Genomic DNA, 23,046 nt, shown 5'->3' with positions numbered 1-23,046 from the left:
TTCACCAACTGGAGAAGACAATCATACATTTACAAATGTCATCTGGCTTTCAATGATGTAAAATGACAAGGAGGATTATAAACCTCACCTGATTTGTACCTCCCTCCTATTGAAAATATTGGAGTTGGGTGATTTCTCCTAGAAGATGCTGGGGAGTCATTGAGAGAAAGTGATCTGAGAAGTTTTTATCACTTTAACCAAAACTCCATAAGTAAAATCACTAAACTGAGTATAACTCCAAAATGGAAAGCCACGTTGCCTTAAGAAATATTTGGGGGGTGGCTAGGTGGCGTAGTGGATAAAGCACCAGCCCTGGAGTCAGAAGTACCTGGGTTCAAATCCGGTCTTAGACACTTAATAATTACCTAGCTGTGTGGCCTTGGGCAAGCCACTTAACCCCGTTTGCCTTGCAAAAACCTAAAAAAAAAAAAAAAATTGGAAAACCTAGACAGAGTTCTAGTAAGTTATTATCTTGCAACCACTACCTTCTCTATCCCTAGTTTATATGAAAAATGGCTTGTTTTCATCAGTTCCTTTGTTTCTACAAAATCTTTAGCTTTTTCATTTCAAAACTTGGGCAAGTTGTCTGTTTACTAAGTAGAATATATAGATAACAAATCTCATAGTTCAAGTATTTAAGGACAGAATATTCTCTTGTGGTATTTTTTAAAAGTTCAGACATATAAGTTAACTCCCAGAAGTATCCAGTGACTTCCAGGTCAATATTTTCACCTTCTTCAATGATTTTAAGTTGGTTCACAAGCTTCCTTTTCTCCTGACAATCTACCATCATCTGTGTAGACTTCAAAATTCATGTTAGTGAAATATTCTCATTGTTCCTTAAGTTTCTTAACTCCAATAGTTCTCCATCTCTATTCCAGCTCAGTCAATATAAATGCATGGTCCCATTTCAGACTTTCATCAAGACTCAAGACCTTACCCTTAAAAGGTCCTGAATTTCAAAATTTTCCCTAACCACAATCCATTTTCATTTCTTTCCTCTAAATTTGTTCTTCATCCTCAGCATGACCTTAGGTTCCCTATTTTCTGAATTTCTTTCCCCCAATTTGGCTTCTCTTGTCCAACCAAATCTTGATGCTATGCATGTTCAACCATTTCACTGATTCACTTGCCATAAACTTAGAATCCATTCTCCCCCTCCCACACACACATCTCCTGCCTTAAAAAAAAAGAATTTCCAATAACATCTCTAATCCTTACTTTAGGGACAAACCATTACCATTAGAATTATCTGTTCTTATTCAGGGCTTGAAGTCTCAGAGGAGAAAAATCACAAAATTATGATGCAAAATTATGCAATGGAATCTTCATTGATGCTCATTTCTCTCCTCTAAATCTGTTCATTCACATCTAACAGTACTTAAAAGATTTTCGATCCAGTCCTTCCCAGATAGGGATTCTTTTCTTCTCTCAAGTCTCTAAATCACCACCCAAATTTAGAGAGCCATGCCTCATATTCTTCTACAAAGACAAGCTCCCTTAAATTCCCATCTTCACATTTCAAAATTTTGTCTTTATTTTTAATTACTCTTCTGTCTCAGACACACACACCTACCTTAAATAAACCTTACTACCCAAAACTACTAGCTCATCTCTCTGTCATGACCAAAATTCTTGAAAAAGTATATTCTTGCTGCCTTTACTTCCTTGTCATTCTCTAAAACTGCACTGCCTCTGAGATCCTGAACAAGATTCTCCTCTTGATTTCAATCTTTTATGATTCTGCTTCTCATTAGCTCCCTCTTTTCAACCCCCTTTCAATGTGACTTCTTCTACCCCATCATTCCATAGAAACTGATTAAGACTCACCCATCATTTCCTTGTTTCTAAATCCTAAAGTCCTCCCATTCTGCATACTCCTACATGTCTCTATAGCATGACACTTCTGAATACTCCCTTTTTTTAGATTTTTTTTTTGCAAGGCAATGGGGTTAAGTGGCTTGCCCAAGGCCACACAGCTAGGTAATTATTAAGTATCTGAGGCTGTATTTGAACTCAGGTCCTCCTGACTCCAAGGCCACTATGCCACCTAGCCACCCCCATGGCCACTCCCTTTTTATAAAACTGTCTTCTCCCTTGAATTCCCTGGTACTTATTCTACTAGGGTAAAGGGAAGAGAGTGCAATGCTTATGGACTGGGCATGGTGTTCAAATGCCAAAGATAGTTTTACAGAAAACTATTTTACAAAGACTACTTTACAGAGAACCCAAGCAAGGAAGACACTCACATGGTGGTCAGAAGAAGGGACACAAGGATATTAAAGGTCTCTCTAAAGAACTTCGGGAGATTTTGTGACATGGGAGATGCTAAGCACAGGACCACCTAGCATGCTGTGTCCACATCAAAGAAGGCACTGTGCTCCTTGCAGGAGCTCAAAGGAAACATGAGATGTGAAAATTTAGGCACACTGCCACTCCAAATATTCATATGGACTATTTGTGCCTGACCTGTGGTAGAGTCTTCTGAACTCATATTGGTTTGATCCTTGACAACTTGACACCCTGAATCTTGACTCCAACATAGTGGTATCATACTTGTCCTCTTCTAGTATGAAAGACAACCAATTTTTTTGGGTTCTAATCATTCCTTCTGTCTCCTCTTCCTTTTCCTAAGCCCCTAATGTTGATATTATTCAACATTCTGTCTTCTGCCTTAGTAGTTGATAGAGTCATAGATTAGAGATGGAAAAGGCACTAGAGGCCAACTAGTTCAACTCCTTGATTTCAAAAGATAAGGAAATTGAGGTTCCAGGGAGTTAAATAATACCCAGAATCACATTGGTAGTTAGTAATAGAGGTAGGATTTGAACCCTGGTCCTATGACTCCAAATTCACTGTTCTTTCCTATGTGCCATCCTTGGTTCTAATTATTTTTTTCCACAAAAACATTCTCCCTTTTAATTTTCTTATTTCTATTGATGGTATCACTATTCATTCAGTCACTAAAGGCTGAAAACTTTTGTTATTTTTGACTCTTCCCTGTCCTCACCTTTTTTCTAATAAGCTGTTAAAGCCTGTAGACCCTTTCATTGAAATATTACCTCCTTTTCATTTCTTCCTTTCTACTACCTTCTTAAAGAAATTACTTGCCACCCACCTGGACAACCTCTTAAGTGATCTCTCCATCATCTTGACCCTTCCAATCTTTATTTCACTGCATTGTATTAATTTAACTTATACAAAAATCTGATCATCCTGCTTTTTCTGTGTTCATATTTCTGCAACTCTAATCTCTACTGAGTGAAGGACAATTTCCTTTGTCTGGCATTCAAGGCTCTCCACAATCTGGTACCACCCTACATTTCCAGTCTCCTCTATCATTACTTATTTCCATATACTCTACATGTCAGCAAATCTAGACTATCTATGATCCTTCCCTTCCTCTTCCTAATTTTTCTGTTACTGTTGAGTATGCCACCATCATCCTAGTTAGCAAGATTCACAACCTACTATGTTTATCCATCTTGACTCCTTACTCTTTCACATCTCTATATCCAATCAGGTGCTAATTCTTATCAATTCTATCATTATAATATTTTTCATATACATCCCCTTATTTCTTCTAATACTGCTCTCTATTCTAAGCCTGAGGTCTGAGCTATTTATAGTCTTTTGGTTGATTTGCCTCAAATCTCTCCACTCCAATACATTCTCCTTTCAGCTGCAAAACTGATCTTCTTATAGTCCAAGTCTACTATTATGCCACTCTCTTCTACCTCCTAAAATTCAACCCCTTATTCAATGAGCTCCAGTGCCTTCTTTTTACTATGGAATGTCATTTTTACTATCTCTATCTATTGAAATATTGCCTATCCTTCAAGATACACTTCAAGAATCAACTCCTCTATGAAGTATTCCCTTGTCTACCCAATGGGGAATTATTTATATTTCCTTGAACAGTGATTTGTGCCTCTTAGGAACTTATTTTCAAGAGTTGTGACCCCTCTTATCATCATGATGAAGGTCCATTTATTTATTAAACTTTTATGCCTCCTATAGTACTTAGGATAATGTTCTGTATAGAAGTATTTTCAAATATTACTCAATAGAGAAATACCCCCTCTTGTGGCAAAAACTAATCCAGGTTTACATAAGGTAGCTGGTGGAGAACAGAGAATTGAAGTTTTACAAAAACGCAAGGTATCCTCTGTTTGCAGCAAATTTAGGAGCTTAGCATTCCAGCTGCTTAAGGGATCACTGTGCTACAAAAATCCCAACTATTACTCCAAAAGGCGATGAATTATTTTAATGTAAAAAAGAAAAATAAAGTTGATATGGCAATACAAGTAGTAAAGTGAATACATCACAAAATAAAGTTTTTTTTCAGGCAACACTGGTTTTTAAATAGTAAAACAGATTAAAAAATGAATTCTAAATTGTATGTAATAGTAGCTAAGAATGTTATTGAAAAAGTCTCATTTAATGTGACTCAAGATTTAACTTGCCGTTATCTATTGCTTATTTATTCAGGGCTGTAAATAACACTTATATAGAGACATAGAGAGATGTGTAAAAATGAAACATTGTGAAAAAAATACAGTTTTTCAATTTCATATGAAACTCAAAAGTATAAGTTCGGTCCAATGTGGAATGTACCTACAGTTGCTTATATCAGGGCTCTAAAATCCATATAATTTTAAAAATTTTTGTTTAAAAAAACAAAAACAAAAAAAACAAAAACAAAACCAGCTGACCCACCCTGCAAGTTCATTGTGTCTTGCTTGCTCAGAATGAGCATTTTTCAAGAGTGGTGTTTTTTTTTTTTTTGCTTCTTCCTTTGAAGTCCACTTTGATTCTTTTAAAGTTGTACTGGCCCAACTGTGGAAAGAATTTCCATGAAGAGTCTGATGGCAGTGGGTATGTGGGATAGGCAGATAAGGGGAGGGAAATGGGAGACAAAAACCCAAATCCTTATGAAGGATGGAAATCAGTTATTAAATTTTAAGGGGTATCCAATGGCTTTTTCCAGGCATTCCACTAAAGAGCCAGCGGAAAGAAAGTCCCTTTCCACTTCCACAAATTTGATATAAATGGATTTAGGGGATACACCAGGTTCCACAATGCAGTTCTGAGATAAAAACCCATTAATACCAACCCAATCTTTACTGAAGGTTTTGGTATTTGCTTGGAAATGTAAAAATAAGCACTGTTGCAGGGTCCGAACCTCGGCAATCCCAAGGTAGCAATAGATAATGCGGGTAGACTCCATGTCCACCTGTAAGGAGGCCTGTGATGAAAGAGTCTCTGTATCTCCTCGGGTTTCCTTTCCTATGTCCTGGGTACGGCGCTCCAAGTGGGGTGAAAGTGGCCTTTCAATACATTCTTCATAACCAATAGCATAAAGGCCTGGGCTTTTGGGAATGCCTCCTGGCAATAAATATTGAACAACGTTCCCACCAGTTGGCTTAGAGTGGGCAATGGGTATCCAGTCAATCTCCATGTGCAATTCCAGGCATCTGGCTTCACTAATTGTGATTTCTAGAAACTTATAATAAACATTTTTCCAGTTCATCTTCTGCACTCGTGTCATAATGATCCGGCCTTCGGGTTTCTCTGAATTGAAATACTCCCGAAGGCGCTTGCCAAGAGGTACTTGGGAGCTGATTTCAGCATAGTGGTAACGGATGTCCTCTTTCCAACGAGTGTTGTAGCCAATGCCAAAAATGGCCAGTTTGTTAGAAAGATGGAGCCTGGAAAAGTCTGTCCAGCTCTGAAACAGCTCCCATTTTAATTGTACCGATTCCAAAATCTGCACAATATTTTGCATAATGTCACGCTTCCTAAAAGGAAAAACAAAAAAATTCAGGTGGACAGAGGATCATAGTGTCACAATTCTCATATAGAAGAGGTCTGAGAAAAATTTACCCTTTGTGAGATTCAAGGAAGCAGAGATGGGCATTTCTCTAGTCTGAGTGCAATCCAACTTAATAAAACATTTTTTGATAAAATCAGACATCCAGATTTCAGAAATCACAAAGACCTCAAAAAGTAGCTATCAGTAATGCAAAGTTAATGGTAAGCTTTGCGAGGTTTCACTCCTGAGTGAAGGTGAGAAATCTTGTATTGGGAAACATATCTAGTACCTCTTAAAATTACTTACTGTTCAAATCTGGTATTTCTGATACATTAAACCAAACTTACTTGGCCTATATATTCAAGTACTTGGACCAAAAATAGATATAAAGCAAGACAATATTTTCTTACTTTTTTTCAAAACTGATTTAAAATGTTATCATCACTCCAAATGTCTTACCAATTCTACTGTCAGTTGATCTAGCACAACATTATGTCATAAGAATGAATCTATATGGGAAAGATATACATTCAATAGAAATCATCAATCCTAACAAAAAACAGACATTAGGATATGATTAAAGAATATTGGAAAGGAATTGAAAATATGCACCAAGATTTTGCTGGGAAGGATTTTATAAAAGAGAGCAGCAGTGAGAAAATTGCGTGAACACACAAGACAAGAGAGAAAATTTAGGAAATTCTTATTTCACATATTGCTTAACTTGAAGTTGCAAATATTTCATGCTGGGTTGGTCAAGGGAATGTAGCAGGTTGAATTCTTTCTTGGCTGGTCTCATTTACAACAATAACTAAGACCTTTGTTTTAATAGAATTCATCAGAATTATATTGATTTACCATTCTGTAGGAATCACTTTATAGTCTAATTGCAGATTTGATTTGCAATATGCTGGAGTACCACACTCACACACAGTCAAACGAAGTTGAAGAAGAAAGAAGCGCACGCCTGATTTTCTAGTAGCTCTTTGGAGGAAGAGGAGAGAGAATTGTGGCCCTTTGAGACATTCCTATCAGGCTGAACACTCTCTGAGGGACATCCATGTAAATTGTTCCCAAACTCCACATGATCATACAACAAATCTGTTCTCCTACTCTCTTTCTCTTTCATTTGATAAACTTCATAAATTGCATCATTGTGCTCTGGAGGTCAAAGACCTTCAGTGTGGAAGCTCTTTTCTTTGTCTTTTATAGTTCCCAATAGATGAAATAGCCCATCTAAATTCATTTGCTGCTTTATTAAAGAATAATAACTATTCCTTCACATATATATTGGAACATAGTAGGCACCTAATAATGATTATTTTGCAGTTTTTGGTGCTCTCAAGGTGAAGGTCCAGGATTCTATTTTTGGATGGGCAAATTAGCTTTGAACAGAGAAAAGCTCTTCTAGGGCCAATCTTGCCAATTCCAGTCAGCTATCTTTCAAATGAAATTCTTTAGGTCATAAGGAGTATGAAGCAACAGAGTGCAAATGCTTTAACATAAAGCCAATCCTCTTATTGAAAAAGAATTTAAAGCACACATTCTTCTGATGATGGGTTGGATAGCATCATCTTCATGACATATTTTTGTGTAACTTATGGTGGCTAACCTGGTTAAAAGTGCTCCAGTGTCTACAGGGGAAAATAATAAAACTTGACAAATGAAGATAATTTGTTCAGCATTATTATAGCCCTACACCATCAGTAATGTTTCAGTCAGAAACTGCAGGGAGCAGTTCTGGAGAGACCCCTGTACTACAGAGTGAACACCCTGAGAGGAACCTCTTCAAATCTCTCACCGTGCGGGGTGTGACCTGGAGAGAGGAGGCGGCACAGCTTGGAGATCTCTGCAGAGCCGGTCAGTTTCCTGCCCTGCTGATCTGATCTCAGCCTGGAGCTCCCAGGGCTCACATCAGCTCTTCCGAGCTATGGAGCACAAACGGGGAGCTAGACCCAGAGTTATTCAAACAGTCCCTGCGATTTGTTTGTCGTTTTTTCCTGGACTCCGGAGTTCCAACAACGGGAAAAGTTCAGGTGGTTTGAGGTTGGTGGCACCGATTCTGTGCAGTTTGAGTTCAGCCCCAGTTACACCAACTGCAGGGCCTCCCCTGTAGATCTCTGGTGGCTAAAGGGAGAGGTGGGACATTTTAGTGAAAGAGCCAATGGCTTTTCTGGGAATGGGGTGGGGTATGGGGAAGGATGAACTAAGAACTTTGTTAAACTTTCACTTTAAAAATTGTAAAAATAAAGTGTTTCCCTTTTTGGGGGGGACACTTTAGTTCTATAGTCATAAAAGATGAGACCTAAATCTAATCAAGGGATAATTTGTCCTCATTCTATTGCAATTTTTCTGAACAGCTCATTAAAATGTAATCAAAACTGGCCACTAAAGTAACAGATCTTAGACTTGGTAGGGATCTCAAAGGTCCTCTAATCGAATGCATCTAAGGAAAAATAAATACCCTTTACAATATCCCTGACAAGTGGTCAACTAGCATCTACCTGAAGATATATAATGACAGGGTACCTCCTCACAAGGTAATTCAAAACCTAAGCTCAAACTTCCATTACCCATCCCCAGTTATGGCACCAGGCCCAGAAGGCCTGTCCTAGAGGGATTGTCCTAAGAAGTAGAAGCAGGGCAGCTGTCAAAGGCAGGGTGAAGGGAGATTTCAAAGGAAAGCACCTTAGTCTCTTTACTACATTGATCACTATCACAGAAATTTCTTCTTGCCACTTTCTCTCCACTTCTTCCCACCATCTTCTCAGATGATGTCAAGATTATAGGTTGGGAAGTTTTACTTCCCCATAATTTTTTATTTCTTCACTTTTTCTCTCAATAGAAAATAGACGTAACATAACACTCATAAACATTAAAAAGAACAAATCACTTACATGTTACTGAAATCCCAAAGAGTTGAAATATTTAATGTAAGAGGTTCTTGGGGGAAAATCAGGTCACTGGGGCATTATCAAAGGGCCCTGGCTCCTAGCCTTTTTCATTCTCCTTTCTAATTGCTTTCTTTGCCTCCCAATTGAGTTAAGTAGGCCATTTGTATGCACAAAAATGCAACTGAAGATGTAAAAGAAGAATTTAGAGTCCTTTTTGTCCTACAACTTTTTCATCTAGCCTCAAGTCCCTTCTGCTTCATTTCTGAATCTGTTTAAACACCAAAGTATTCCACACCCACACACTCCAGCAGACACATACACACACTTTTTCATTTAATAATGAATTTTTCCTTTTCAGATATAACATTCCCAGCATTTGAGATGACTTCTAGGGATAACAATGTAGAGAAAGGCAAGATATGCATAAATGTGCTTCTTTAGTGGTATGGCTATGATTTTGTACACATGTGTGTGGTTATGATTTTGTACACATGTATAATTATATAACGGAGTTTCTGAATTTCTCTCAATGTTCACCATCTCTAGGAGAGGCATTTTGTGGCAAGGTGAAACAGCTACTTACTGTGCTTCTTCAGAAGACTCTTGTTTTATTTTTAATGTTCTCTTTGTGACAGGCATTTCATCTGAAAGGCAAAGTTTTGAAAATGAATTATGTTTTGCTAAACCATGACATACATTTATGCAGATTTGTAACTATCTTTACTGTTGATGCCATATTTTCAAATGCTAGGCCTTAATTCTAGTGTCAAATACTGTTGTAGTTCAATGCCAGATTTATAAATATATCTTCCAAATAATGAGATGCATACATTTATATGCAAGATCAGAAACCAGCTCTACATGTACAAGATTCTTCAAGGTCACCAATGGATTTCTAGCTAGGAGATTAAAGCTTCATTTCACTGTGAACATGATTTTAAAAGCACAAAAATGAAAACAATTCTGTTCCACTTAGATTTTCCATGTAGATTTTTCAAAGCAATTATTTCTCCAATATCAAGAGACTTCCCAAATGTATAACAGGTAATTTTTTTCAAAGGTTTTAGTGAATTAACCTAGCCACAGGACAACAAAATAATTTAGCCTTTATTAATGTGCTTCTAAAATAAAATATAGTTAAATACTTTCTGCAATTTAAGTAAATTATCTTTTTTCCTTTTCTATTATATTGTCATTTTTCTACATTTAAAATTATTTTTCTTCCTCATTCAAATTTTGGATATATATCATTTAAAATTACAGCAGCATCCAATTCTTGCTTTTTTCATTCAGTATTTTTTCTGCCATCAGGATTTTACAATATATTTAGATTTAGACTTTATCAGGATTTTACACAGTGTATTTGGACTTTATCTGCTTAAGGTTTCATTCTAAGCTTATCACAAAAGTATGGATGGCTCTAGATAGATTTCATAAGGATTTCTTAATTACTTCAACATGAGGTAACAACTTTGGCAAAGTATAAATTACTATTATAAGACCTAATTGATATATAATGGTTGTAAAAGGGCTTTCTCATAAAAAGGTGATCAAATGTTTAAAAGAAAAACCCTCTTGATCAGTTCAATGGATCTAGATTTGAAGAACAAGTTTTCTATTTCTAGCTTCTATAATCATGCAGATAAACCACTCAAGTTGTTGGGGCTACTTATAGTCATGCCACTAACTACTTGGAAAAATATAATAAATAACTTAATTTAAATGGTTCTATGAACATATAATCTTTTTTCAGGACTTTTGTTTTTCTGATAGGGAAATGGAGTTAAGTGACTTGCCCAAAGTCATATAACTAATAGGTATCAAGTGTCTGAAGTCGAATTTGAACTCAGGTCCTCCTGACTCCAGAGCCAGTGTTCTATCCAATGCACCATCTAGCTGTCCTTTTAGAACTTTTTCAAGGCAAACTGAAAAACTCTCTTTTTCAGCCAGGTTGAAGTCTGACATGAAACTTTTATCCAAATTTAAGTTCAAAAGCCAAAAAGGACAATCAAAATTTCAGTACTCTGTCCAAATAAGGAAAAGAATAGTTAAATAAGCAATCTGGAAGCCAATAGTCAATAAACTTTGTAATTATCTTGGAATTACAGAGTAAAGATATCACATGCTACATTTAAAATTGAATAGCTCTGAATTCAAAAGTCTTCAGTAATGTCAGAAATCTTGCTGACACTTTAATCAATTTTAAAAAAACATGCTATAGATGGCAGTTTAAGGCTAATTGGGGGACATACATATCAACCCACAAAAGGTGGTTACCACCTAGTGCCAATAGTGGGAATGGTACCAGGACATAGTCCAGGATTATCTAGAGCAGTATGCACATAAGGGTAGATAATGGCTCTCTTACCCAATTCCTGATCTGTTGGATAGCCATGGAGATCCTGACTGTGGTTTCCCCAGTCCTCCTGTGAATAATCCTCCATAGTGCTGCCATCTGACTCCAGCTCCTGGTACAAGCCACTACTGTTAATAAGTACAGGCTGGCAGGGCTGAGCATCCCATCCTCCCTGACCAAACACCTGTTCCAACTGTTCAAATGTGTAACTGCTCTTTCTTTTCCCAACACCATGTTCTTTCACCCGACTGTAACACCTGCGAAGGGTCTAAGACACAAAGTCTTTTGTTATTCCTTTAAATCTGTACTTCCTCTTCCAGGTATGGACCACAGATATTAATTACTATTAAACAGACACAAACAGACAAACACAGACACAATGTTACAGGAATGCTAGATTTCAATTTCATTCATTATTAGAAAAATACTATATTTAGCAATAACTCAAACACATTACAATTCAAACAACAGTTTTGCAGTTAATTATTCATTATAAAATAAGAAACATTACATCATAGCATGTCCCCGATACACACATTTTATCCCTCCTCCCCCATTAAAAAACAACCAAGAAGTACCAGCCAGCCAATAGGATGCACACCTGCCACAGAAGAGAAAGTACAGCTGCTATTGTGCCCAGAATTTGGAAAAAGGTGAGGGAAAGGAGGACAGAGAAGAGGATTCCCCAAAGCAAAGAATACAACCTTCCTTATTCTAGGTTAAGGAGGAATACAGATAAAAAACAATTGCCTAAACTAATTAGCTAGTAAAATATATTACTTACATAGTCTGTATTCCTTACTAACTCATTCTGTCTCTTGGGAAGCTGCTGAAATTTAAAATAGAGGTCAAATCAATAATACTCCAAATTCCCAAACTAACAAATCATTATTAAGAAACAGTACTGTAATGCCCAAGTCTAATAATGAACCTAATATATATATATATTTATGCTGCATCTACTCTAAGACCCAAACTGTCCACTAATATGAACAAATAAAGTCACTAATTACTTTTTTTCAAAGGAAGTAGGTTGCAAGGGAATAAAAATTCTTTCCTACTAGATTAATATATATATATGTATTATATATATATTAGTATACAAGTACATAGATATATTTAGGTTATTGTCTTCTAGAGTTCACCCCTTTCAATTTTGTAACAGGAGCTGTTATTTGGATGATTTTCATCTCATTTTTGATTATCAGTACCATTTCCTAAAACCAAGTGGTATACCCTATATTATACTATTTTAAAAGATAAAGTAAAGACTTGGTACCAACTTCCAAATCCAGTTAGCTAGATTCATACCCCTCCCCAATTGCAATCCTTCTAATATCCACTGTTTTTTTATGTTTTCATAAGCAGTTTGCCTAAGAGACAACGCCCCTCTCCTCTCCCCACCCATATTCCCAGGTGAATCCAAGTATTTCTGTATTCAATTATACATGGCTGGTTCATTTCAGAATTAATCTGAAGTCTGACTGTACATTTCTCCTTTTAATACAAGGTTAAATCCCTTAAGTCAATATATTATCTATTCCAACCAAAACTCTTGATAACCTTTTATAGGGCCTCCAGTAAGTTTCAGACAATGGTGGACAACCTACACCAGATTTTATTTTTTACTCCAAATATGTCACTTGAAGTTAAGACATACAAAATGAACAATGATAAGTATAAAGGTATGATAAAGATGATGAACTGCACAGTCTATCCTAAATCCTGGTCATTCTATTCCCTGCATAACCACCTCCTATTTGATTCAAGTTTCTTTAGAATCTCTTTTGTTGCCTCATATGAACTCTTTAAAGGACTAAAGTTGTTGGGACTAAATATTTCTAAAAGTCTTATTTTTCCAGAGGCACAACCACAATTTTGTTAGACACAACTTTCTTAATTGGCATTTTAGGCTCCAAGACTGCTCAGGGTCCAAGTCAGAAATCTGGATTTTGGAAAATGGTCAATGAACAAGCTTTTGACCCAAAGAAGACAAGTGCCCTCAAGTACATTCAAACCTCAAAATATTCTCTCACCCCAGTGAACTCTGCTTTCCTTACAAAGATTAGAATTGAATTGCAAACATCCCCAGCCAACTTTTTTTTTTTAAAAAAATCTTACAATGTCTTGTTCCTGCCTCCAAGAAAATCCAAACCCTCTACTCAGCCCCTCCTAGGGCCATAAATGGAGATTCCCAGCCATGCTACTTTCACCCTCCCAGGCCATAAATGGAGACAAATCATGTTGTTGCTCACTCCTTTCAAATTGCCCAGAGAAAAACATTCACTACACAAGATATCCCAGCCAGAACTCTCATTGATAGTAATTTGGGAAGCAAATGAATAATACTAATGTCATCTCTTAAAGAAAAGTACTTAGCCACATCTTATGAACAGGGATATAATACAGACCTAAAAAAAGCCACCAATCTCTGATACGAAGCATGGTGGGAAACCACAAAACAGGCTCTTTTACCATCTGTGTAACCACTAAATTGTAGTCAGCTAAACTTGAAACTTCATAAGGTTTATGTAAATGTTCAAGAAGAAAGCAGTAAAGTCTAGTAGTTACACAATGGTTGAGAAGTTCCAGATCTGCTTATGGAACATTAGCCTAGTGACTTGATTTCTTTCAGTCAAGAGGGATTAACAAATATTGCTATATGCTTACTTGTAATAGCTGATGTGGGAAGAAATATTCAATTTCAGGATTGAAGATGCCGAGTAAGCAAATATCATATTGGGAATTTGACATAATAAGAATAATGTTAAAGCTAGTTAGGAACAGGAATCTAGAACTAGAACTTAGAGACTATTTATTCCATCCCCCTCATTTTACAGATGAAGAAACTAAGGCCCAGGGAGGTTAAGAAACCAAAGGGCACACAAGTAGCAAGCACCAGAAACAGGATTTGACCAAAGGTCTTCTGATTCTGTGACTGGTGTTCTTTCCACTGTACCACACTGCCACCAGATAAATATGGCTTCAGTTTTGTCAAGAAATGCACACAATTCAAGAAATGTTTAAGTCAGAAGTATCTTGCTGATCTCCAGCATGAATCCAAGAACCAAGAAGATTTCATACATTTCATATAACATATGTAAGGCATGTTCATCAAGACAGATAATGTCTTCAGACTTGAAGGAAATATTAAAACTCAGAAATCAGCTCTGTCAAACCCCATGAGAAACACTATAGTATAGTTAAGTTAGGGGATTTGAGGTGGATAGATCGGAGGGAAGGAGATTTCTAATCTTAACACATATATCCTGATCAGAAAAATAGACCACCTTAACTACAAAAGATTACTTAAAGGATTTAATGTTAAAAAAAAAAACCCCAAAAACCTACTATGACAAATAAAAGTAAACTGAGTAATTACCCTAGTATGAATCCTGACACTGAAATGATAAAACTCCAGGATCTAGGAATAGGAACCTTGATGTTTCTCATGGAGAAGTCTCACTTCTCTTTTGCTCACAGGAACTATCTGCCAAGAACCTCATTTTGGTCTTTCTTAGGAAAATCATTTCAACTTTAAGAAGAGATGCTTCTTTCTCTCTTGGCCTCCTTCCTCTCTTCTCCCTTCAACCTCATCTCAGAAGACAAAGTAACTTAATTTCAGAAAAAAAAAATTTTAAGTCAATAAAATTTAAGGGAAGAGAATTTACTTAACCCTACTTCAGTATTCACTTTTCTGCTATAGAAAATATCTAAAGTCAATATAATTACTTATTATCAAATATTTCCACAGAAAACTATTTATATATATATATACACATACATATATGTGTGTGTATACATACATACACATAACACACACACACACACACATATATATGTGTAGTACACAATTGTTCCCAGAGGGAAAACTTAAGTCACATACTACTTTATATCTTGAACAAGTTTTTTTTTAAATTATGACTATATAAGCACTAAAATACCAATCTGATCAGATGACCAAATTACAGGTGTGAGTGCTTCAATAATGAGTTTAAAAAATGCTAAGTGAACTATTATTGTGTCCTTTAAAATATGTCCACCATGCCAACTATTTGAGAATTAAAAAAAGGTGAGAATCAAAGGAAAGATCTGAAAAATGCCCCACTACCAAAGTAGGGAGAAAAAGATGACTGATAATTTATAGAACATAGTTAATTTTTTGGCCAATTTTAAGATTAAAAGAAAAGAAAATGAAAGAACAAGAAGATGACATTCACTGTGGATGAATGCAAAGCAGTCTAACTGAGTAAACAGAGGCAGGAATTGAAATTGGCAGGATTTGGGTTTAACAGTAGCAATGCAGAGAAAGACCCAGGGTTACAGTACACGAAACATTAAATACAGTGCACAATGCAACTCTCTTGCCAAAATAAGTAAATCCGGTATTGGGTTGTATAAGCAGAGGAATCACATGTAAGCTATGAAGGTGGCTCTTCCTCTCTATTCAGCACCGGTGAGGCAACAGCTGGAGCACAGCATTCAGTTCTGGGCATCGCACCAGCTACAAGAGAGGGAAATTGTAGAGTTCAGAAAAGGGCAAATAAAATAATGAAAAGCTTGGAAAAATAAGGTCTACAAGTAGGGCAGTGGTTTCATCACAGCCCTCCCTGACATTACACAAGATACTTTGGGAGTGGAAGTGGATCTCATTTTCCCTCATAGCTCCTATAATCCTTCCCTGGATTTTCAGAAAGTGAAAAGAAATAAATTCTTCCCAAGCCTGGCAGAGTATAAAGGGAATTAAGCAAATTCATAAAGCAGGGTGGAGTGTCACCAGTATAACCATTTTCTCAAAGTTTGCCCCATTTTACATATCAGAAAAGAGTTACCATGACAAAAGGACTGATCTAAGAGAAATGGCTACAGGTGAAACAAAGCATCCGATAAGAAGTAGGAAGAATGGGTCACAATAGCCACACACAGGTAAATGTGTTGTTTGAAAGACACTGGCATGATCATTCTTGTTAGTGTCAGACATCAGATGAAAAATAAAGTCAAACTGCAGGAAGGAAAGCTGAGTTGTAATAGTAGGAAACATTTGTTTAAAAAATAAAAATAAAAAATCAAGTAGTAAAACAAGTTTTCACTGGTAGTTATAGAACTATCCACACTAGATGGAGATTAGGTTACACTTTATCTTAATCCTTTGCCAACTGAAAATTATCCATGTGGTTTTCCTTTTTTTGGCCAAATGACTAAAAATATAATACATTTTATTTGTAAACAAATCCTTATAAATCACATGGATTCTCTACTTCATTAGAAAAACCAATCTCAGGAAAAATATCCTTGGAATTAATTTTCTAAGAACCAAAGAAAAGCTAAAATGGCAGTAACTCTTAAAGGCATCAAATCACAAATCACTTTTAGATTATTCCCCTAGCTTAGACTACGATTTATGATTTCTAACAATACTAGCTGATTAACTGTCCCATATATCTTTATTCACAAAAACTAAGAGAGAATTCTTCCAAAAGGAGATAATAACTAATCATTGTATGGTTAGTTGTTTGTAAGAAGTATCTTTTTAAAAATCTTTATTGTTTTAGGGACTACAAAAATACTCTTTCTTCATCACATTTTCTCAGTGTGATCACCAAAATTAGCAGAAGAAAGGTTTCAATTAGCAGCTGTTAAGGAAAAACAAACTTATTTCAATATGGGCAAGAAAGATGATACAAATACAGGGTACACACTTTGCAATTTACTTCCTGCAGTTTTGGGAGTAAATCAACCTAAAAATCTATCCACGGTAGTAAAAAAGTTTACTAAGGTCCCAAGTTTTGCCCTGCTTCCCTATATTTTCAATGTAGTGATCATGTATAATATTTTGATGCTGACAATCACCTTTTTCTTGTTGTGTCCTTTATCAGAGCATAAAACTGCATTATGAGAAAAAGCCAATTGAACACCTAACACAACATCACAACAAGTTACTGACAAAAATGTAAGTATGTGTGTGTGTGTCTGTGTGAAAACCAGACTCTTAACTATGCCTTTTCCCTCTCTACAACACCTATATTTTACTACTTTGTAACAGAAAACAATATAGCATGTGGACAATAGGCCTAATAGGCCTTTATACCACCCTACTTTATTACAAATAAAAAGACCCATGGGAGTCCCATGGGGGAGTCTAAATCTTGTTCTTTGGGTTCAATTTAAATATTGATCCTATTAGGTGACTGCACAGAATAAAGAGCATCTAGGGGAAACAGCCAAAATTTTCTCGTTCTCTGGCAGACCCAAAAATTTTTTTACCAGTTGAAATGTATGATTTAATACAAAACATTTTCATAACTTATAGATTTAGAAACATCTACTGGGTAAGAAAGTTTTCCTGTTTCATCAATTAAGTATAATTGTCAAATGGATTCATTATGTGGCTTCCCAATTTATCCAATATAATGTCATCAGTTATCTAACTTCAAAATTCAATTCTTATTTTGGATAAATTACCTATAAAGATATTCAGAATACTGAAATACTTAGAGTTGCCCTAACATACAATGAACATTGACCTTACAAATATTTTCATCTCCACTGATAAGCTAATTTAAATATATTTTGTCTACCTTACTAAGCAGTTGCAATGGCAAAGCCTTAACCTGTATTCTAATTTCAGTATGACAAACAGGGTATTAAAAAGAATAGGTGAGGGTATGAAGGTATGTGAATAAATTTAATAAAGTTAGCTAAATTCTATCCCCCCCCCAGTGGAACTATTTATTAGGGAAGGGCAGAAATCAGTCCCCTTTATCACACACACTCAAATTGACTCCAAGTTTGGTTTCTAAAAATGATAGAAGAGGTTTAATGCTCAGAGTGAAGGAAAAAGGAGACAAATTATTTTCACTTGAGCAAGGGGGCTCAGTTTAAAAATATAAGGGAGAAGAATACCATCCCCTCATATGGCATCCCAGAAGGCTCAGGACGAAAATATACTGTCATATAAATAGCTAGCTCCCAAGAATCAGTCTTTGCTCTTAGTAGGGAGATATATAAAAGGGTTGTCTTCGATGAGGGAGAAAGAAAGTTATCTCCCTATCTTTTGCAGCTCATCCGGATTTCTTTGCTGTTGCTGACAAGGTTGGAAGAGGGGCTTGGAGAGCCAGCTAAAGCAGATTGTGGCTAGGCTGACTTCAGTGAGTCCTGTACTGTTGGAGTGAAGGGGAATATGGACTGGATGGGGGGGGTCACTGTCTGGGCCAGGATGGGAGGGGGGTGATTAGACCATTCCCATTCAGACTCTCAAGAGGCTGGAAAGGCTGCAGGAAGGCCAGCTGCAGGCTGGGAAGTGGCAGAGGTGTTGTCGTTCTGTATCATCTTGCTGGGGAGCTGCTGGGCACTCTAATCAGGTTATGACTTGCTGAAGTTGGGGCCCCCAGAATAAATCATACAGAATTCTCCAATCTTCTGCACATCACCCCCATGGCAAGTGTAGAGGGTTGGAAAGCCTTTAAAATTGAAGCATACCCCCTTGGTGAGTCGGATAATGTCCCAAGATGGATCAGGTTGTCAATATCATCCCAAACAGATATATTGATGCTACCTGTTTTGTCTGCTATTTTGCAGATCCTCACCTCATGTCTTTTGTCTTGGTCACTCGGCCTGTCTCTAGCACAATGAAGATGAGATTCAGGTTCTTAAGTCCTGGGCTTGATATCTTTCACAAAGGTCTCCATCGCCATGCTGCCCAGGCCTCCACACCCTGAGGGAGAGCCAGGGTTGTCTCCCAGATAAATTCTTGTGGGCTGTTGATGTCTGGGAACTGGTGGATTTTGCAGCTGCAAAGGCTGTAAGAGTTGCCAAATTTCTCTTTTACTATGCAAATTCACAATATAATTTTTTTAAACCCTTTCCAGGGGAGGAAGAGGGATAAGAGAACTTCTGATTGCAACACAGGCTCCAATTACATCAAGTAGACACTTCCCCAAAAGGACTTTGGCTTGTATTAAAAGATGACATAATATTTAATAGTTAAATCGAGACTGCAGATTTTTTTAAAAATTCCTTAGAATTAAGAAAAAACTTTTTAAATATTTAAGAATTTTTAAAAATTGTTTAAGGCTAATTTTAAATTAAGGGAAGATTAACTGAGGGAAGAAATAGAATTTTTCTAGATTAAGAAATGAAAGTCAATATTAGCCGAAATTTTTCTTAAGACTAACTATAGTCAACTGGTCAATTATCTGGTTAGATTCAAATTGGGTATTCTATTCTTCTGCTATACTACTGTTATCATACTACAACACAAAATCCAGGATGATGAGAATTCCCTAGTACCTTAAGAAAAGTAGAAGCAGGAAAGGTAGAAAAAGAAATTAGGTATAATGTAACAAGTAAATAACTTCATTTCTTCAGAGCAAATGGTGACAAGAAAGACTATTAGACAATACTTATAGTTTTTGGTAACAATTTCCTAAGCAATGAAGTACTATATTTTAATTCTAAGAATGTTGTTAACCTGTAAGGAATGGTTTTACTATAGAATCATGGAATTTCAAAGTCAGAAGAGACTTTAGGGATCATGTAATCTGATTCCTACCTGAAGCATGAAAGATCTCTACAACATTCTCCAACAAATCATCGCTCATTCAAATCTAGTTGTTTCTTTTAGTTGAAACAAGGATTGAGCTAAAAAAGATAAAATAACTATCTTTCCTTTAAAGATAAAGAAGGAAATCAGATGATATCTGCTGTTGGATTTTATAAGGTCAGGTAGAAAGAAAAAAATGACATGTCAAAAAGTTCCTCGTTTATGGCCTTAGTAACTATGGAGAACTATCCAGAACTGAAATTATTCAGCCATCATATATACCATAATCACTATCTTATACACAAAGTTGGAAAGAACCTCAGAATCTAGTGACCAAAAATGTCCTCTACAAGAATCCCTACAAGTAAGTATATGGGTCTTTGCATAAAATCTCTTATTGAGGAGAAACATACAATGTCTAGAGGCAACTCATGTCACTATTTATAATACAGTTGTTTTTCTCATATTAAATTTAAAACTGCCTTGCTGCAAGTTCACTATTTCTACATTTTTCTTTCAGTTGTCACCACAATCTTCACAAGCTATAACACATCACTCTTAGATATCCATTCTTTCGTCAAAATCTTCACAAGAGATTTGACAGGATCATAGATCTAGAGCTTGAAGAGGTCTCCCATTTAATTCTTTTCCCTAATCCCTTAAAGATAAGGAATGTGAGGTTGCCCTGATTTACACAGGTAGTAGGCACCAGAGGTAGAATTTCAATCCAATTCCTATCTCCAGAACTAGCTCTGATAGCCCATCAACACCTGATCCTCATGCTAAGCTAGCCGGTTTAATGTGGGTGTTGGTGTATTTTTCTGAACTCATTAGGTCTAAAATCCTTTGTTGCCTCAAGAGCTAATCACCAAATGTTTCTTATTATTTTTAAGATGATAAGGATGAAAAAGATATCAGGGATGAACTTCAACTTTTAATGTCCCTCGATGAAACAATGATCATAGGACCACAGCATTTGGAACTAAGAGAATTGAAAATGAATCTAATCCAGTAGTTTTCACCTTTTTTGTGTTACAGATTTTTTTTTTGGCAGATTAACAAAGCCTATAGATCCCTTTTTAGAATGTTTTTTAAGAGTGTAAAATGAAATACCAAGAATTTCAAAGGGATTGATTATATTACACAGACACACACAGACACAGACACTGACAGAGACACACAGACACTCCTGGTTAAGAACTCCTAATCTAACCCAAACTCTCCTCATTTTCTACATAAGGAAACAGAGACTCAGAAATGTGACGTAATCTGTCCAAGGTCTCTCTTCACATACAGGTAGTAGTAAATAGAAAACTTGGAATTCAAATCTAGGTTCTCTGACTTCAAATCCTATGCTCTTCTACTGAACTATGTCAGTGGAGATCTTATAATAAGGACTTAGTAAAGCCTTTATAAGGAAGAAAGTATGAGAACTTCACCAATACTTTCAAAGTACAAAATAAAGAAATGATGAGGTAGTTTACCTGAACACTGGCTAGGAAAAACAATAGAGAAGCTCAAGCATTATGAAATATATTTTAACAGAAATTAAGAAAATGACTGACTATAGAAAGAAGCAGATCTAGAAAGCATGTCCCTTCAATGTGATATATTCAAACAAGATGGAGATTCTGGTAGAAAAAGATGGAGAAAAGTAATCAAATTGATGGAGCACAGCAGTGGTTCCCAGCTGGACAGGCTACAGAACTTATGAAGTTTTCACAATGGTTCCTTTTATCCATATGTACATCAGTACTGTCATTCTGATTTAATTCCAACAAAATTACATGATGCAGTAAGAAATAAGTAAACTGAATAAATGTTTTGAACATATATTACAAGTTGGTTTCGGTCATTTAATACCAGTAGCAAAGTACACATAGTTGAAATCTAATTTGCAAGTTTTAAATTAATATTTAAAAGATTCTTTGGAAAATAGGAGTTACTTTGGGAGATGAAATCCTTGAATGATCATATACATTGAGAATGATGAGGTCAACTATCTGAGGCATACTGGACCTTTCAGCTACTTCACAAGTGATCACAAAAAAAGTAGCTATGTCAATTAAATGCTTTTTGCCACCTGGTCACAAACTTCCTATACCATCCTCCATATCAATCTACTTTCAGAACTGTTGCTAAATCTTTATAAAAGTACTAAAGAATAAGTATGCTGATACATGACTATATGCATATTCTTTGTTCCACTGACATAATGTTCAATCAAAGAAATGCTAATGTTCCTATTCTAAATCTGTTATCTGTTAAAAAACATACTAACATATTACTATCTGAAACACTTCAAGCATAGAAAAGGGGACCACTACATTTTTAAATGCCTTTCATTCTCTGCTAGGCACTGTATGGTCATCTACAACTAAACATGGTTTTCCATTACAATATTGTCCAGTGTTTCTTGGTGACTGACTAAAGGGACTTTTGAACCTACAAAGATAACGTTCACAACAGATACTAGTCAGTCTGGGATTTCAATTCAAAATGTAAATGTCACTTTTCTTCTTTCATTTAAAATACATTATCATTTATTTTTAATTTACTTTGTCCAACTATGTTTTTATAACTATTTGCCATCCACAAATTAAAGATTAATTTTTAATGAAAAAGTGTTTTTCATAATTCAAACAAGTATTCTGACACTAGGGAAATAACATTAGAAAACTGGCAAATCTTCATTGTGTAGATTTTCAAGACTTGGGCAAGAGGATCAAAATGAAGAGTGCACAAAGACCTTGGGTTAGAATCATTGGATAGGTATTGGCATTTTAGAGAACATCTAGTCCAATTGGCTCTTTTTTTTTTTTTTGGAGTGGTCCAAGATTCAGAAAGGTTAAATGACTTGCCCAAGAAGATACAGGTAATAAGCAGCAAACCTAGGGCAGCTCTGATCTCCCTTATTACACATGATCTCTACTTCATTTGATCCCACAACGTTTTGTGTGCATTCTTGTTTATGTCACATATTCTAAAGAGAAATATATTTATCTATGTACACATCTTCTTACTACTAGGATTGTAAAAGATAAAGTTAGGATCAAAGTTTACTTAGAGAAGATAGAACTGTGCTGCTAGTTGGCCTACAAACCAGTGCAGTTTGCTACAAAGTGAAAAAAAAAAACCTTACTAAATAAAATAATGATTATTATGCCTAATTCAGCAAAGAAAATTGAGATTTTTTATGATACATCCAAAAACACAAAATATCAATTTTTAGGTCTTATGAATAATAAAGATAATTAGGCCAAAGAACTTTCTAAATTTTGATATAAAACAATCTCTTCTCTTAAAAGAAAGTTCAAATTGTGTCAGTCTACTCTAAATTATGTATATGAATTCCTCACATTTTAAAATAGGAGAAAGGGAAGGAAAGATGGAAACAAGTATTTAAAGAATACCTGGGGGGGGCGGAGCCAAGATGGCA

The 23,046-nt window shown here is 35.9% G+C and overlaps 1 protein-coding gene across 6 annotated transcripts in view; it reads right to left on the bottom strand.

The window, feature by feature from the left end:
• Window positions 1-467: 467 nt before the first annotated feature.
• Window positions 468-23,046, bottom strand: part of MSANTD2 (Myb/SANT DNA binding domain containing 2) — a 34,511-nt gene continuing 11,932 nt past the window's right edge. The window contains exons 1-5 of one of the 6 annotated variants that reach the window (XM_074216422.1): window positions 14,448-14,479; window positions 11,850-11,894; window positions 11,078-11,333; window positions 9,293-9,353; window positions 468-5,801 (exon numbers count right to left, since the gene is read on the bottom strand). In XM_074216422.1, the coding sequence (XP_074072523.1) occupies window positions 4,949-5,801; window positions 9,293-9,353; window positions 11,078-11,153 (990 nt within the window). In that variant the 5' untranslated portion in view covers window positions 11,154-11,333; window positions 11,850-11,894; window positions 14,448-14,479 and the 3' untranslated portion in view covers window positions 468-4,948. Of the gene's footprint in view, window positions 5,802-7,616; window positions 7,943-9,292; window positions 9,354-11,077; window positions 11,334-11,849; window positions 11,895-14,394; window positions 18,865-23,046 lie in introns of those variants that run through there. The other 5 variants (XR_012474343.1, XM_074216419.1, XM_074216420.1 and 2 more) reach the window with 5 other exon arrangements.

This window comes from Macrotis lagotis, chromosome 1 (assembly GCF_037893015.1).
Source record: "Macrotis lagotis isolate mMagLag1 chromosome 1, bilby.v1.9.chrom.fasta, whole genome shotgun sequence".
Classification (NCBI taxonomy): domain Eukaryota; kingdom Metazoa; phylum Chordata; class Mammalia; order Peramelemorphia; family Peramelidae; genus Macrotis; species Macrotis lagotis.
This window is presented reverse-complemented; position numbering and strand designations above follow the sequence as displayed.